The sequence below is a fragment of the Rhinolophus sinicus genome, chromosome 2, assembly GCF_057876585.1.
Source record: "Rhinolophus sinicus isolate RSI-liver-muscle chromosome 2, RSI-T2T, whole genome shotgun sequence".
NCBI classification, from domain to species: Eukaryota; Metazoa; Chordata; class Mammalia; order Chiroptera; family Rhinolophidae; genus Rhinolophus; species Rhinolophus sinicus.
In genome coordinates, this window is record NC_142502.1 from 33215705 (window position 1) to 33232806 (window position 17102).

General features: G+C 35.7%; 1 protein-coding gene across 1 annotated transcript; it reads right to left on the reverse strand.

The window, feature by feature from the left end:
- Nucleotides 1–930: 930 nt before the first annotated feature.
- Nucleotides 931–10750, reverse strand: CENPW (centromere protein W). Its single transcript, XM_019729509.3, has 3 exons — nucleotides 10458–10750; nucleotides 4141–4254; nucleotides 931–2234 (listed from the first exon to the last, which is right to left on the reverse strand). The coding sequence occupies exons 1-3, from the start codon at nucleotides 10581–10583 to the stop codon at nucleotides 2208–2210; spliced, it is 267 nt and encodes an 88-aa protein (XP_019585068.1). The 5' UTR covers nucleotides 10584–10750; the 3' UTR covers nucleotides 931–2207.
- Between the last annotated feature and the right edge of the window lie 6352 nt (nucleotides 10751–17102).

The following is a 17102-nucleotide window of genomic DNA, read 5'->3' on the forward strand; positions in this document are numbered from 1 at the left end:
ATTAGTTTCATGCTAAATTAAATTTACTACCTTCTATTTCTGGATGGCTTGGAATTAATAAAGACAATGTGTTATTGGTGGAGGGGCTGAAACAAACCAATGGAATACAAAACCCAGGAATACCCCATGCAAGTATGACCAACGAATTAATGACACAAGTGCAGAAGAAATTCAATGGAGAAAAGGCAGTCTTTTTAAAAAATGGTGCTGAAACAACTGGATATCCACAGACCAAAATAAAAAAGAATCTTGATCTAAACCTTACACCTTACACAAAAATTAACTCAAAAATAGATCAGAGATTTAAATGTAAAACAAACTATAAAACTTGCAAAAAATAATATAGGAAAAAATTTTCAGGACTTAGGGCTTGGTGAAGAGATCTTAAACATGACACCAATACATGAAAGAAAAAAATATACAACAAATTATACTTCATCAATATTAAAGACTGTTGATCTTCAAAAGATGCTGTTAAGAGAGAAGCTACAGAATAGAATATTTGTAAATCGTACTAGCTGACAAAGGACCCACACCTAGAATAAAGAACTCTGAAAATTCAAAATTAGAAAAAATAAATCGGAATAGAAAATGCACAAAAGAAATGAAGAAACATTTTACCAAAGAGGAAAAATGGATGACATATAAACACATGAAAATATGTACATCATTAGCCATTAGGAAAATACAAATTATAAACCATGAGGTGACACCTAAGAACAGCTAATATAAAGAAATAACAATACTAAATATTCATCAGAATGTAAAGAAAGATCTTTCATAAAATGTTGATGAAAATATAAAATGGTAGTCACCATGGAAAATAATTTGGCTGTTTTCTTTTTAAAAAACTAAACATATACTTATCATCTGACCCAGAAATCACACTCCTGGGCATTTATCCCAGAGAAATATAAAATGTACAAACAATTGTTTTATCAGCTTTATTTGTAATAGCCAAAAACAGGAAATCATCAAAACGCCCCACAATGGGTGAAGAGTTGTACAAACTCTGGTACATAAATACCATGGAATACGACTCAGTAATAAAAAGGAACAAACTGCTACATGCAACAACTTGGATGGATCTCAAGAAAGCTATGCTGAGTGAAGAAAAACAAATACCCCAAAGTCATAACCTTTATGATTATGATTTTGTCATCAAAATGACATTATACAGAGATGGAAAACAGATTAGTGGTTGCCAGAGTTTAGGGATGGGGCGAGGGGTAATCATACGGGGCTGGGTATAATATATAAAAGGACAGCATTACGTAGAAACTTGTGGTAATTAAATACTTCTATATCTTGATTGTAGTAGTAGTTACACAAATCTATACACATAAAATGATACAGAATTACACATATACTGTACTCATGTCAAATTCCTGGTTTTGATATTGTAATTATTTAAGATGTAACCATTGGGGGCAAACTGGATGTAGAGTACACATGGCCCTCTCTATACTGTCTCTGCAACTTCATGTTGCAATCTATAATTATTTCAAAATAAAAAGTTAAAAATAACAACTATTGAATGATATACAATAAACTTCTAAAGTTTCCTTAGGGGGTAAAAAACACCCATCTATTAAATCTGTGTGACTTTAAGAAAATAAATCAGTTTGCCCTGTAATTTTTTTGGTTTGGGGAGGGAGATATGTTTTGAAAAACACTTTGCTGATGTTTACAGTTCAGAAACTATGTCACTATACTATTGGTATAACATGAAAATAGATGGTACTACTTACGCAACAGCATTAAAGAGTTACAAGGATTACTTAAAATGTGCCTAGATTTGACTGCATGTTATCTTTTTTCAGGGGTTAAATTGATTCCATAATTGTGTCTAAATATTAATACTTATAAGCTTAATTCTAAGAAATTCATCTCTTCAAGTTACTTCATACAGTAAGATTTCATTTTTGATATGTGAAATATTTACAATACCAATGAAATGGAAGTAAAATGAACTAGAGACCACTTAAAATGAAACATAATTCCTCAAAAAAAGTTATATAGTTCTGAGATATTTACCGTTCTTGAGATATTACAACACCAGTAAAAAAATACAAATTCACACATCCCTCAAACAGCCAATATTTTAATAATATACACTATTAACTGATATGTAAAAAGAGCTTTCACAATCTGTTACCACCTAAAATAATACATCATGTCATTTTCAAAAACGTGTTCTTTGACTTCTAACCTCTGCTCTTCTTTAGAATTACCTGTGGGGGGGGGAAAATGAAGATTCATATTATACCTATGGCAAATAAAATGTAATTTCTCAACAAAAAGCTAAATAGTCCTATGTGTACAATATGCAAGACTGATTTTATAAAACCAATATGCAAGGTGATTAGGGAATCCTTTTGCCTTATAAATGGTCTTGACATTTACTTGTCTCAAAGAACATGAAACATTCCTAGATTCTCAAAATCTGTTTTTATAGTCACTTCTAGATATTAATTTCTTCAATTATAAGCCAAAAGTGTCCAGATTAATGGTTCCTAACTTGAGGTTTGTAGACAGTTTAGTAATCCTGTTAAAGAATGTTCCAAAACTCGAAAATCCTATTATAAATCAGGCATTTAACAACTATAAAGCAATACAAATCCATTGTAACACCAAATTTCTTATATTTGATCTGGAATTATGTCAATTTAGAGACCAAGACTAGTCGTCTTACGCTGAAAAGCTTGTTAGGTAGACAATTTTCAAAACATGTGGCCCATGAGAAAGATAAAACAAAACAAGATCTTTAGTGATAAAACACATGGAGCATGAGAACAAAATACATCCAAAAATTTTTTACAGAACATATCTACTTTTAGGTAAGTATACCTATAGTTTATTAATAAAAACAAACAAACCCTAAATTTAAAATACACAATACACTATTCAAGTTCTTAAACTTTGCTCTACCTGCAGAAAAACGCTTATATTGACTTTAGTAGTCTAGCAACTTGTTGGCATGTGTATAACTGTAAGAGAATTTAAAGCCCCTAAAAACAAGGCCAAGGCATGCACATTTCTAGGCTTCTACAGAGGCCACCAAATAGGTCTATCCCCTGGGTTAGCCCGTCTCTGTTCTGTAAGATGTTAGTATGGTACTGCAAAAGAAAACTACTATGTACTCAACAGAATTTACAAAAGGCTGACATATTATGTACTCAAATTTACAAAATACTAAGTTAAACAGTGTTCAAAAACTTTCTTTACTGCTGTATTTCTCATAACCTTTTATAAATTTACATAACTACAGTTATACAAAGATGTTAGCATTGTGGAAAGCTAGACAAAAAGGTACATGGGAACGCTCTATACTATTTACACACCTTCTATGAGTCTATAATTATTTCAAAATAAAAAAATATTTTAAAAAGTATACAAAGATGTAGACTGTCAAAAATAAGTTTCTCCCACATCATCCCGCAGTCAACCATGGCTGGGAACTTCTTGAATATTCTTATAGAAATAAGCTCTATATACATAACATCGTGCCTATTCAAGGAGGTAATGTATGTTAGATTATCTAAATTTACCTTGACCCTGGAAGCTTTTTGTGGAGCATCTGTTAACATTGGTGGAAATTATGATCTCAGGAACACATTTGGAAAAAAAATCTGCCCTACGCAGATACTCTTACACTATATAAAAATACCAGTAAGAAGCAATCTTCCTTGCTTTTATAAGATTTGATTCATAAGTCAAGCAGATCTCAAAACAAAGTCAGAAAAACGAATACTTAAGTAATGAGGAAAATAAAATGATCCAGAAGAAAGTAAGTTTTGATACATTTCAAGGTGATAAACCTTCTCCAATAGTATATATAGCCTACTACATATCATACAGGTTACAGTCAAACATTCACTGTCCCCTAATTATGATAAAGCAGTGTCTCTATCAGAAATCAATGAATCTCTATCAGAAATCAATATCAGATGAATCTCTATTAGAAATCAATAATATACAAAGAAAACCAAACTCCATAATTGAAATCCATTAACAAGAAAAGCTAAGTGTCAACTGAGTCGACAAAGCTGAATAAGGAATCTAAATCAGGCAGAGGTGATGAACCAGGTGATATTTTTAAAGTTAATTCTTGTTCAAGAAAAGAAATTCAGACTTTACCTTTGCTGCAGCCAGTACATGCTCATTTTTAATGACTCCACACTTATTCTCACATGCATTTATCCTGGACTCTTCTGCTAACCGATGAACAAACAGTAAGCAGTTCAGGTGCACCTTAAAAAGAGAAAATTCAAAGGAATTTTAAACTCAAACATTGATGCTTTAAAATAATGATTTTTAAAAATAAAAGAGCCCAAAATTTAATGTTGTACTCTTTAATACTGTGATTAACGCAATTAACTTTTATGTAAAGTAACACAGAATTCTGCTGAATATAGGTCGGCCTTAGATTCCACACAAAGGAGACTCAGTTATTATAATGCATGAAACAAGGGTATGCAATGCAAGGCTGACCAAAGGCTATAGATGATAACATTATTGTAAAGCATCATTAGATCAAAACTTATGTAGGACTCTTTTAAATAACAAATATTCCTACTTCTGATTCCAAGTAAATTTAAATTTATAATGTATTTTAAAATTTCCCAAAAATTTAAAATCAAAACATATCAACAACTGTATTTAAGGCTAATCATCTCTCTTTCTACAATCCAAGGTCTAAAGATTTTTTAACCAGCTATTTGAAATATCTACTTTAAAACATGTTAATAATGATTCCCCTTTGTCCACTGGACATTGTTGCTTCTGCCTGTGGTGCTTAGAAACGCGACGGCTGTCTTAAAATCATGACAGGAGCTTACAAAACACACTGAGTGTTAAAGTAGAAAAATGAATTCTGTTATTGATGATCTTAACAAAGCTATTTGTTGGCTTAATTTTACCAAATCAGAGCTGCCCTTCATCTCACTACCTCCATATTATTTAAGCCAGCTGAAGAACCCCTTTCTATTACTTGCAGGAAAAGTACCCTAATTAAAACATTAGTCTATAGAGCATTATACAGATAAAAATAATTGACAAAGAGTATGGTGACTTTTCTAATGTGTGCAACCCTAACCAAGACTCAGACCCAAATCTGTCTAGTTCACTCCAAGAAAGGGATGTTACACACCACGTATGTACGATGCCCTATGTCACATGTATTTTCCCATCACTGTACAGTTCCTCCATTATAAAAAAGAAAATAGTAATGCCTGTCTTCACTGACTGATTAGTCGGGACAAACTCCAAATTCTCTAGCATGGCATTGGATCCCCCTCAGAAGTGTGCCCATATATTCCTCTTGATGCTCAACTCTTACCACTCCTTCCCAACCACCTGGTGGTAGATAATGTTGATGCTACAACCAAATCTGCGTGCATCTTTTGTATCCACTCTGATTTTTCCTACTCCATCTCCAACCAATAACCAACAGTGTGACAGCCAAGATCCCTGATCTCATATCAGGGCAAACCTGAGGGGTAACCACCAGAAGTCCCCTTCAGGATCATTCTACATGAAGTGGGACTTTTAAATATTTCTTCTTTACTTGGCTTCCCTGCCTTGTTTTTCCATAAAAAATAAATAAAATTGACTTAGACATTTATTTCCCATCTCAGAGCCTGTTTTTAGGGGACACATAGACGTACCCTATGTTCCAGTCATCCTAATCACAATTGCTCGGGCTTCCTTGTGCTTCTTTGTCTTTGCTGATACTGTTTCCTCCAACTGGGAAGCCTTTCCCCATCAGCCAGACTCTGCAGCAATTACAGAGTATTTAAGAATGCAGCCTTTGAAGCAAACAGTCTTGGGTTCAAATCATAGTTCTTCCACTAAGAATCTGTGTGACCTTAGGCAGCTTACCCAAGCTCTCAGTGCCTCACTCTCTGCATATATGAATAATAGTTACCGCTCAGTGTTGTAGACAAAAAAAAAAACATGTTAATAATCAAAATTCTAAAAATTTACTAACTTGAAAAATGTATGTACAAAGGTTGTTACTTGCCATCTAATAATATCGAAATAATCCTATCTACCATTAGTAATCTTTAAGGCACCTTTTAAGAAATTATTTATAATAGATAATATAACAATACAAAATTCAAGCCCACAAAGGACTGCAGTTATGTAAGTTGTTAGCACCGTGGAAAGCTGAGTAAAGGTACATGAGTATTCTCTACTATTTTTGCACTTCCTGTGAATCTGTAATTATTTCAAAATAAAAACATAAAGCAAAAGAGTAAACAAAAGGGTAGACAGTCAAAAATAAGTCTCTTCCACATCAGCCCCCAGTCAACCATGGTTACCAGTTTCTTGCATATTCTTATAGAAACAAGCACTACACATAAACAAAACATACATGTACATTATTTAACCTCATTATCTGAATATGTAAAATAACATTTTGCTAATATTTTACTCAAAATTCACTATCCAAACCAAAGTGCTAGTCAATCTACACATACAAACCTTGAAACCAGTTAAACTAGAACACAAAACCCAAGCAAGAGAGAATGTAAAGTGAACTGCAGTCCTATCTCAATTCTCTCCGAGGATCACAGCCAGTGCTCTTTTATTTAATTATTGGTAACATCTTCCCATCCTTTCTCCTGCCATGTGCCTGACAGCACTACCAACTGAGGTCCAATTAGATAGTATCTTTAACATACAATTTCTTTGGGTATTTACCCACTAGAACACGCTTTTTGCAGTTAAAACAATTAATACACAATACTTAATATTCACTATCTTGTGTGCTCCCCCACTGTTCACTAAATGTTAAATAACTACGTAATGTGGTGTTTTAAAATTATTTATACTATGCAGAAATCTTCAGTGAATTGTTACAGATGCTTAAGTATGTTTTAGTGATGTTTGGGGAAAATATAGTTTGGGTATTTAAATTTAACAAGATAAAGAACCTATGGAAGGAGATATTCTTTTGGTACTTTTTTTGATGCACTCTTCTTTAAATTCTCACAAGAAATCAGAGGTAAAGCACTCACTTGATTCTTTACATTACGATATCATACCATTCAATTATTTAAAACTTCCAATGACATCCCATTTCCTTTTGCAGCAAAAACATTCCATAATATGGCATAATTTCCTCTGTTAATCTATATTTTCTACTTTTAAATATAAAGAGCTCCCAGATGCCCTCAAGATTAATTCCATAATACTAAACCCCACCTGACAAGGCTTTTCCAGTTTCATCTCTCTCCTTTCTCAGCTTCCAATTCCATACTAGGTTTTTGAACTTCTTTCGGTAATCAAATACAACCTTACCTACAGTCACCCTATTAGTTTGTAGACTTCTCCGGGAAGTCCAACTCCCCCCAATATGTGAGTTTATGTACAGCACCCTGAACTTCCTTTCACTGCACACGCTGCGTACATTATGCAGCAATTCCTCACCTGTCTTCCTCAGTGTACTTACTATAAGACTAAGAACTATAACTATCTTCCCTAACATTGTATTCCAGTGACCTTTAGCCGTTGACCCAATATGTAATAGGTAGTCAATTATTATTGCATGAACAAAAGATCCTTCCATATATGCCCAAACTAGGAAAAGAAGAAAAAAAAAAGTTTACTCAATCCCAAATAAACCAAACTCTGTTTTGAGACTTGGTTCATGCTATTAACCTACATGGAAAGTCCTTTCCTCTTCATAGGCATGAGCCATAGATACCAAAGCAAATTAATATTACTTTTTTGATGTCACAGAATTTTTTTTAAGCAACCTATTCTTCTGTTGAGTGGTAGCACTCAAATGCATAAAGGTTTAAATTAAAATGGTCAGAACAAAAACAAATTTTAAGGTATTTAGCTAGGCATTCAAACTTGACAAGATAAACCATTCCATCAAGAAGTCATACTGGGGAAAAAATCAGCTTGCTTGAAAGGTAAATCAAAAGGTAATTTACAAAGAAATGTCCATTTCATGACAGTCTCAGTTGGCCAAAAGACTGGGCCAGCCTGACCTCCTCCTCCCTTCGTCACAGCACTTGAGTTTTACATAAACCATAACACATCCAGATATTTGCACAGCATTCCTCAGTGATAAGTCTAAAAATTAATAGAGCCACCAAAAAGCTGAACCATTTATTCAGATTAACAAATGTACTCAACGATACTAACCTTGGAGATATACAATGAAACAAAACAATAACAAAAAGCCAGTGCAGAACTATGAAATAACACAAGGAAATGGTAAGATGTTAAAAATGACAATCAATCCACATATAGTTACCATGTGGTCCCGACATAAATTGTATACTGTGAACGTTCAAGGTATTAAACGTTAGATGAATACAAACAGTCCCAAAGTTTCCAGTCAAATGGGAGAACCAAACCTATAAAAAAGTAAAAGACAGATGCGTGATGACAGAGGAACATAAGATTGATTCTTTCTAAGAAGATTAGGAAGGATGCACTGAAGTAGCATTTGAACTGGATTTTGAAAAGAATTGGAGTTTGCCGAGTGGAGTGAAGACCATCTTCAGGTAGAAGAAATACATACAAAAGATAGCATAAAAATAGGTTAGTTTGTGTTAAAGGTAATGGGAGACACAATAAGATATGTATTTTTCCTTCCCCTCAAGAAGCTGCATACCACACTAGGAGATACTGGCATATGAAACTCTTAGGGAACAGTGTCAAAATCCCAACAGCTACATTGTATGTACACTTGTACTGCTATCAAAGTTCAGAAAAAAGATCAAAACAGACTGCCTGGAATGTAGAAAAGTTTATGGATGATGTGGGACACCTGCTGGGTAAGGTTATGAAGTGTCAATATAAGCAGAAAACCATAAGCAAAGAAACCAGGGTGATGCATGGCATATACAAGACAGTGAAGGAGAACTAATGAAAACCAAAGAAAAGGGAATAGATGGACCTAGGAATAGATGGTGGCCTAAAGAAAGTCCTTTCCCCTACCACTGCAACTGTTGGAATTTCACGTCCCCTTATTTCCGGCACCACTTGGACCCACTTTACAATATAGCTCACCTGCCCAGTTTACTTTGGGGCAGACAGGTATGGAGAAGGAAGAAATCTGACTACTTGAGAAATTTCTGCCAATCTATGTGGTACTCTCCTAGAAATTCTTGATCAGGTACATGTCCTCCCCTTCCACTTGGGACCCCCGCACCAGTGAAAACTCCAGAATAAATTACCTACAAGTGTCTTGTAAATCAGTTTCACTGTATCCAACTCACTTGTGCCACCTTTATCACCACCGTGGGTGTGGATACAAAATAGTATACATCGTCTTTTCTTATAAGGCCTTAGAAAGAAACAAGGAAGGAGGGCAAGAGATATTAGAAAGGCTACTTTCCCAAGCCCCTCACCCCTCCCCAAAAGTTATATTTTGTCTTCAGAGACAAAATAAAGGAAAAATGAAGACAATTCTATAATAGCCTAGCAAAAAGAGAAACCCTGCAAGTAGGCAACAAATGAGGAGGCTGTAGGGAAAAGAGGTGGAAAAAATAAAAACAGTGTAGCTCAAGAACAAATGAAATGGTGCATTCTGAAGACACTCTCCATGCCATATATTCTTGTTGGCCACAATTCTTTACCTTAATATCCTGAAAATTAGGTGCCCACTTGTAATGAAGGCAAGTCTTTCACTCAAACCTCTTGTGACAAAATAGAGGCGGCACCTCTCATGGTTTAAACCTAGGAAAACAGTGTTCACTCTGCTAGTGGGATACATGTCCCAGGCATTTAACATAAAAACTCTGAATTTACTTCAAGACAGAAATATTATACAGTAATTTGGTTATGGGTATTTACTAGATAAGCATTATGCTTGCAGGTATTATGAGTCAGATAAACAAGTTTTAGTGCTTTGGCTTGAGAACTAACAGGTGTTCTACCTGTCTAGGAAAACGAGTTCATAGCTGACAACATACTACTTAGAAATAAACTTTTGAATCAGGATTTTGCAGCAAGTTGGCTAAAGTAGAGGAAATAGGGCAATATATTTGGTTAACAACGTCAGCAATGCCTTTTACAATGGTTAAATAAAAATGGCCCAGCCTGAATTCCAAAATCTACTTTTAAAAGACTGTGTATCTTTCATACCTTTCGAACGTTCACTAGGCTCCGTACCAGACAGCGATATTTGAAAGCTATAAGCAGGAACTTTGCATTAGTTCTCGCCTTAAGATGATGGGCCTAATAGCGTCCCGTAAAATCGGTCCAGGTATCTACATGTCCGTGGGCCCCGGCACAATTCAGCGTCAGGAGTACGAACTGACACGCAAGCTGGGGCAAACCTGCCTCGTCACTGCAGAAAACGTCTTACATATAGGCCTGAAACAACCAGATTGCCGGGTCGGGGAAATAAAGACTGTAAAGACTGGGGTTTTTATTTACCCTACCCTCGCCCGGCCCCACTTCGAGCCCAAGAAGGGACAGAATCTCACCAGTAAGTCGCCACTTGTCTCTAGACGAAGGTGAGGCTTCTGTCGCTTGAAGATACGCCTTAGAAAGCCGCGAGGAGCCTTCCGCCTTATCTGCTTCTTCTGAGAGACTCTAGTCGACAGCGCCATCCTCTCCCTCAGGCACCAGTCGCCTCAGCTTCCGAGGTACTCCCTGCACCGCACAGAAGCTCTGGTCCGCAGAGAAAACGAAAACAACCCGGCCCCTCCGTCGCTTCTTCAGGCCCGAGAGCCTGGCCTGAACATTTGAATCCGCCGCCAAATGCGCGCGCCCGGCGCTCGATAGTGACGTCAGCCCCGGCAGGCTCCGCCCCCGGAGGCGCCGGCGTCGGTAGAGAACGCCCGCGTTGGGTGCTCAGTGACGTTATTAAAGGGCTAAGGCCTCCTTTAATCATCTTCTGTAACATACCTGCTCTGTGGAATTGTTTCTCCTGTGTCCCCTAGAGATGTGGGGAAATTGTGGGAAATGTTGGTATGCCAAGGCAGCTACACTTACTTTCTTCCACGCTCTCTCTCACTCTGTACTGAGCCCAACAGCAATGGGCTAAAATGAAAGTACAAGTTTGTGATGTTCTCTCAGGATTCCTACAGAATGAATGCCTTCCTAACAAGACATGATTTTCTGATATTAACAGCTAGCACTTCACATTTTTTACAGAATTTCATTAGCTCTTACCTGAGGTCTTTTCCTGATTCTAGCTTTTCTTTACAAATGCTGCTCCCTTTAATTGTAAGGTGCCCCCACTTAACCTTGCAGTTCAGGTGTAGTTTAACTACTACCTCATTGAAAACTCTGCTACTTCTTCCAGCAATTAACTTTGCTATCTTCTGTGCTACAGTATAGGTAGTTTTCATACTTCATTGTGCATCAGATGCAGCACCACTCCTGGGGATTCCAATTCAATAGCTCTGGATGGGACGGGAGTGCTTGAGTACCCAGACCACGTTGGCATTGCTCGTCTGAGGCCCACTCTGAGATCACTCTGCTTCTCATTGTGCCTCTAATACTAGCCTGGTAGTGATTACTGTGATTTCAATATCCACACAGATGATCCTTCCATTTGGCCTTCCATTTCCAAGACCTCCTCTCTGTAAATAACAATCTTGTTTTTCACCCTATGAGCCACTTATACCTGTGGTCATACACTAAGCCTTGTCATTACCAAATACCACACCCTTCCATATTCTCAATGCAATCGTCTCACTCTTCAACCTCATCTCAGATCTTTGGAACTCCCTCCAGTATCCCAATTCCAACAATTTGTAGATGCCATTTGGGATCACTGTCCTCTCTCTTTTTAGTCCCTACCACACCCCCAACCCTACCCTACTCCTCATCCCAACTCTACTCCTTATCCTCCCTCCTGCTGTCCATTACACATAATTCTAGTATTCCCTTGTATTTCTCCTCAGCCCTGACATTCTCTCCCCCCCATACTTACCTGACAGAACCCCAAACCTGCTTAAGTTAAAATCTCAATCCATTCTATGCTTGCATCTGTGCATTGTATTGGTTTAGGAAAAACAGACAGGTCTGCATCTGGTCATAATTTAAATTCATGACCACTCAAGTGGTCTCTAAGTACTGCCTGCAATCTTTTGCTATTTCCTAAGTTGTTTCATTCACCTATTCTCTTTCTCAAACCTCCCTATATTTCCTACCCAATTTTCACCCTCAGTTGATGACATTGCTTCACTAACGTAATAGAAGCACCCCCAAAGAGACTTTCCACATGCTCCCATAATCTCATCTACCCATCAATCCCTACCTGCTGCCATGAATGAACCATCTGACTAAGACAACCATTCTATTTATGCCCTAGATCCCAGTACCCTCCGTTTCTTAAGGACATTCTCTGGCAATTCCCTCTTCTGCTTCATGGGTTTTCCTACTTTGCTGATTTCTTTCCATATGTACACATACATGCTAGTTCCAGCCTTTAAAAAACACTTTCTTGATCCTATCTTCAGCCACTGCCCTTTCACAGAAAAACTAGAAAGAGTTGGCTAAATTTGATGTCTCTAATTCCTTTCCTCCTAGTCTCTCTTAAAGCCAGTGCAATGAGACTTTTGTACCTATCTCTCCACCAAAATTGTTTTTGTCGACATGATCAATAACATAACACTTTTACATCCAATGGTCAATGCTCAGGTTATAGTTTATTTCACTAGCCAGAAGTATTTGTTGAGTTTTATGATTCTTTCTTCCAAGAAACATTTTCTTTAACTGGATGCTATTCTCTTTTTGTTTTCCTCCTACCTGATGGCCCTTCGGTCTCATTTTCTGGTTCCTCCTCGTGTCCTTTATTCCTAAATCCTAGAGTACCTCAGGACTCACTCTTCAGATCTTTGGTCTATCTACACTCATTGTGTGATCTCATCCTGTATTATGGCTTTAAATAGCAAAATTACATCTCCAGCAGATTCCCTTCCCTAATCAGATATTTATATCTAATTCTCCACGGGACTGAAATTTCAAAAATCATCTTAAATTTAATGCATTTAATCACTCAATCCAAATCTTGTAATGAGCCTTAGCTCCTCTTTCTCTCACCCCAATTCAATCTTCTAACAAATTCTTTCATTTCTACTTGCAGTATCTGATCACTTTTGGCCAAGCCATCATTATCTCTCGCTTGAACTATTACAACGCCCCCCTGACTGTGTCTTATCCCCAAAAGAAGAGCCAGATTTCTATTTATGCCCCCAAAAGAGCCATATTTAACTTTGATTATGTCACCCTTTTCCTGAAACCCTTCCATTTCCCTCAAAATAAAAGTGCCTGCAGTGACTTATGAGGCCTTACCTTGGTGCCCAAGTGCAAACACACTTAGGAACGTACAATTAACTCTTGATCTTCCACAATTCAGCAACTCACTCTCCTTCAGCTGTATTATCCTCCTTGATATCTCCCACACACCTGAAGTCTATCAAACACATCAAACAGTCCCCCATTTTGTGTTTGCATTTACTATTCCCTCTGCCAAGAATACTTCTTTTTTTCCATTTTTCTGTATAGGTGTCTACATCCCTCCTTTAGGCTTCTGACAGTATGAGAGAGACATTGTACTTGAAACAGAAACTCCACACATGTATACACATATATGCCTAGAAACACACATGGGCACAAACACATACTCAGGTCCGGTAGCATGCAGAGGCTGAGATTTCATTCCATCTCAGTGTTCAGTGACATTACATTGGTAGCTTGAAATTGGTTGTGGTAAAACTATTTATACTTGGGAATTGGCAAATACTACAAATAAGGGTTTGGTTTTTTTTCTGGAAAGCAAGTTGTTAAACATTTACCTACGTAACATTGCGTATATCCCTGCTGACCTGCACATCCTAACCATCTCTCTGGTTTATTTTTCTATATAGAACTTTTCACTATCTGCATATAGAAAAATGTATTGTAGTTTATTTATAATAGAAATAATTGGTTACAAATAGCATTCAGTAAGAGGAGAATACATATTGTCATATGTATTAATTTCCCCTTGCTAAACTGTAACAAAATACCACAAACTTAATGGCTTAAAACAATAAAAATTTATCATCTTACAGTTCTGAGGTCAGAAGTCCTAATATCAAGGTATCTGCTTTCCTTTTGGAGGAGAGTAGGGAAGACTTTGTTTCCTTGCCTATTCCAACTTATATAGGCCACTTACATTTTTGGCTCAAGGCCCCTTCCTCCATTTTGAAGTGCATCACTCTATCTTCTGTTTCGATCAGCCCAGTTCCTTTGTCCGATTCTTATCCTCCTGACTTCCTTGTCTGAGAACTCTTGTTATTACATTGGGCCTACCCAGATAATCCAGGAAAATTTGCCCATCTCAACATCCTTAACTTAATGACATGTGCAAAGTGCCTTTTGCCATGCATGGAAACATTTTCGGATTCTGGAGAGGACATAGACATGTTTTGGGGGCCATTATTCTGCGTACTACAGGTTCTCCTCCTGGACTTGATTCTAGAGTAGAGCTATCTGTTCAGTAGAACTTGTTTCAATGATGGGTTCATTCTACATCTGCTTTGTCCAATACAGTAATAACATGGGCTGTTGAGCATTTGAAATATAGCCAGTGTGACTAGCAATATTAATTGTATTTAAATGTAATGACTTTACACTTATATTTAATAGCCACAAGTCTCTACTGGCTATCATATTAGACAGTGAAGTTAGAGCAAACCAATAGGTAAATCTAATATGTAATTTTCCCCAACAGTTTTGTAGATATATGGAAGCAAGGAGAAAGGATTCAAAGGAGACTTTCAATTTACTGGCATTTTTCATACATTTTACAATAAAATCCTTTATGTTTTTAAAATTTTTACATATTTAAAATAATATTAAGTAGAGTATGAGGATAATAATTTTACCTATCCCTGAAATAAAATATATCCCTATACATTATTTTATTTGTTCTTAACAAAACTATGATATTGTTAGAGCTGGTATGGATGTTATTATTTTTACTTTACATAAAATTATGTGGTCAGAAAGTTTGAGTGACCTAAAGTAAAAGAGTTCATGTGGAAAAGTAAAGGTATTAACCCTGGTGTTTTAATTTTCCAATATGCTATACTTTTTTTAAGTGTAAAAAACGCATCTAAATTCTGCTTAATTGCTTTTTTAAAAAACTTTGTTTTTTATAGACTTTCACATTCATTTATTAAAGAGTTACAGAGTAAAATACTGGAAAATTTTCTCACAACCTAAATTTTCAAAATGTTCTCCTTTTTCAATGTTTTTTCAGTAATTTAAGTTCCTTTGATTCAAAGGATTAAAAAACACAAGGCAGCTTTTAGAACCCTAGCCCAAACTACTACAAACTTCCCCCTAATCTAGAAGCGCCTTGAATGTGAACAGCCCTTACTCCAAATCCAGGGAAAATAAAGGGAGTCTAAATAAAAAGGACAAGATCTAGATAGGAGTAGCATTTACACCAGAAGGATAAACACATCCCTTTCTTTATCCCAACCATTTATTCCTCTGATGTAAATTTGGCCTGGATTTGAAAAGGGCAAGGTCCCTTTGACACTGCTGTTTCCTTTGGGAAGATAAAAATAAAATTTGTCCAAGGAATATTATTGAAGGATTTTTCTCCCCTCTTATGCTATTCTAAGGAGTTGGTGCACATGCAAAACAATTATAATTATATAAGGCTATTGAGAATTTTTGCCTTTTTTGTTGATGACATCTGTTGATGTCGGCTAAGATATTTTTTTAAATAACGATGTATTTGTTTTTCAGAATCTATCATAAATATAAAATACATTTTATGCACAGAGATTTAAAAACAATTTTAAATATCTAATATAAATTTGGGTATATATATTCATTTAACTATTATGGCCACATTAAAAATGACATTTCTAAAAACATTTTATTGCCTAGAAGAAGGCCCATGTTAATGCCAAGTGTGAGAAGAATACCTGTACACCAAGGTGACTGTAATATGATCTAAAGAATATTGAAAAATACGCACACGTATATAACATGGGAAAGAAATAACCAAAATATGAACATAGTTTTTAGATAATGGCAATGTGAACAATTGTTTTATTATTTAAATGTCCAATTTTCTGTAATAAACATACTTAAAAAAGAAATAATGAGATATTTCATATTTTAAGTAACTGATATTGAATATAGTTTTAAAGGTCTACTAAATAAATGTCATTAAAATATTTCTCTAAGAAAATTTACATTAGAAAAACTTTAAAAATTAATTAGCAATACTTCCTGGTGTTTGACACAATCTTAGGAAGTCATTTGATTTTGCTTTTCATAAATTATACCAATGTACACATACAGAATATGTTACCAGGTAATGCATTCCTGTGAATTCACTTTAAAAAAAGAAATAATAGAAATTTATTTCATGGTTCTGGAGGCTGGAAGTCCAAGATCAAGGTATCTGCAAAGTTGGTTTCTCTTGAGGCCTCTCTCCTTGACTTGTAGATGTCCATCTTCTTATTGTGTCCGCATATGCAGTGAGTGCACATCCCTGGTCTGAATTAACATTTCTAAACCATTCTAAATGAAATGAGTGATTTAGAAGATTGTGTCTGACTTATGTTTTTGTGCTCATAGCAAGACAATTACAAAAATTATTAACAGTGATTAACATAATTTAGGCAAAGTCTCACAGTTTGCAAAAAGTTTTTGACATATTGTTTTGTTAAATGATTAAAATTTTATTTTGATTATAATAATGGTTAAAATAAAAATTGTAGTCTGCTACATGCAGCACAATTGCCAAAACTTTTTGTAACTTTAAAATACTTCTGTCATGGTTTCATTCATCAATTGTGAGATACAGAATTTCACAAAATTCTGGAACCTGCACTATTTCAGTTTTTTCTCAGTCCAATGGTTTGTAAGACCAATTTCTCCAGAAGCTTTGGAAAATTTCACCTTACTTGTGTGGTCTCTTAATTAATATTCATATTTCAAAGGTTTAGTTCAGCTGAGTACAACTCTTCTTATTCTCTTCCCTTCACTGATTATGCCATTTTTCAAATTGAATATGGAATGGTTACAGGGACACAAATCTATTTTCCAGTGTTGATGAAAGATGTCGAATTTGAAACAAATTTTTGTTACAAATGCCAGAAACCTTA

Bases quoted from the DNA above. Each gene is read 5' to 3' on its own strand.
- CENPW (XM_019729509.3), bottom strand. From the start codon at position 10,583: ATGGCGCTGTCGACTAGAGTCTCTCAGAAGAAGCAGATAAGGCGGAAG. The intron at 4,255-10,457 runs GTGAGATTCTGT...TCTCTTTTTAAG, and splicing joins AGACAAGTGGCGACTTACTG to GTGCACCTGAACTGCTTACT. The intron at 2,235-4,140 runs GTAAAGTCTGAA...CCCCCCCCACAG, and splicing joins ATGTACTGGCTGCAGCAAAG to GTAATTCTAAAGAAGAGCAG.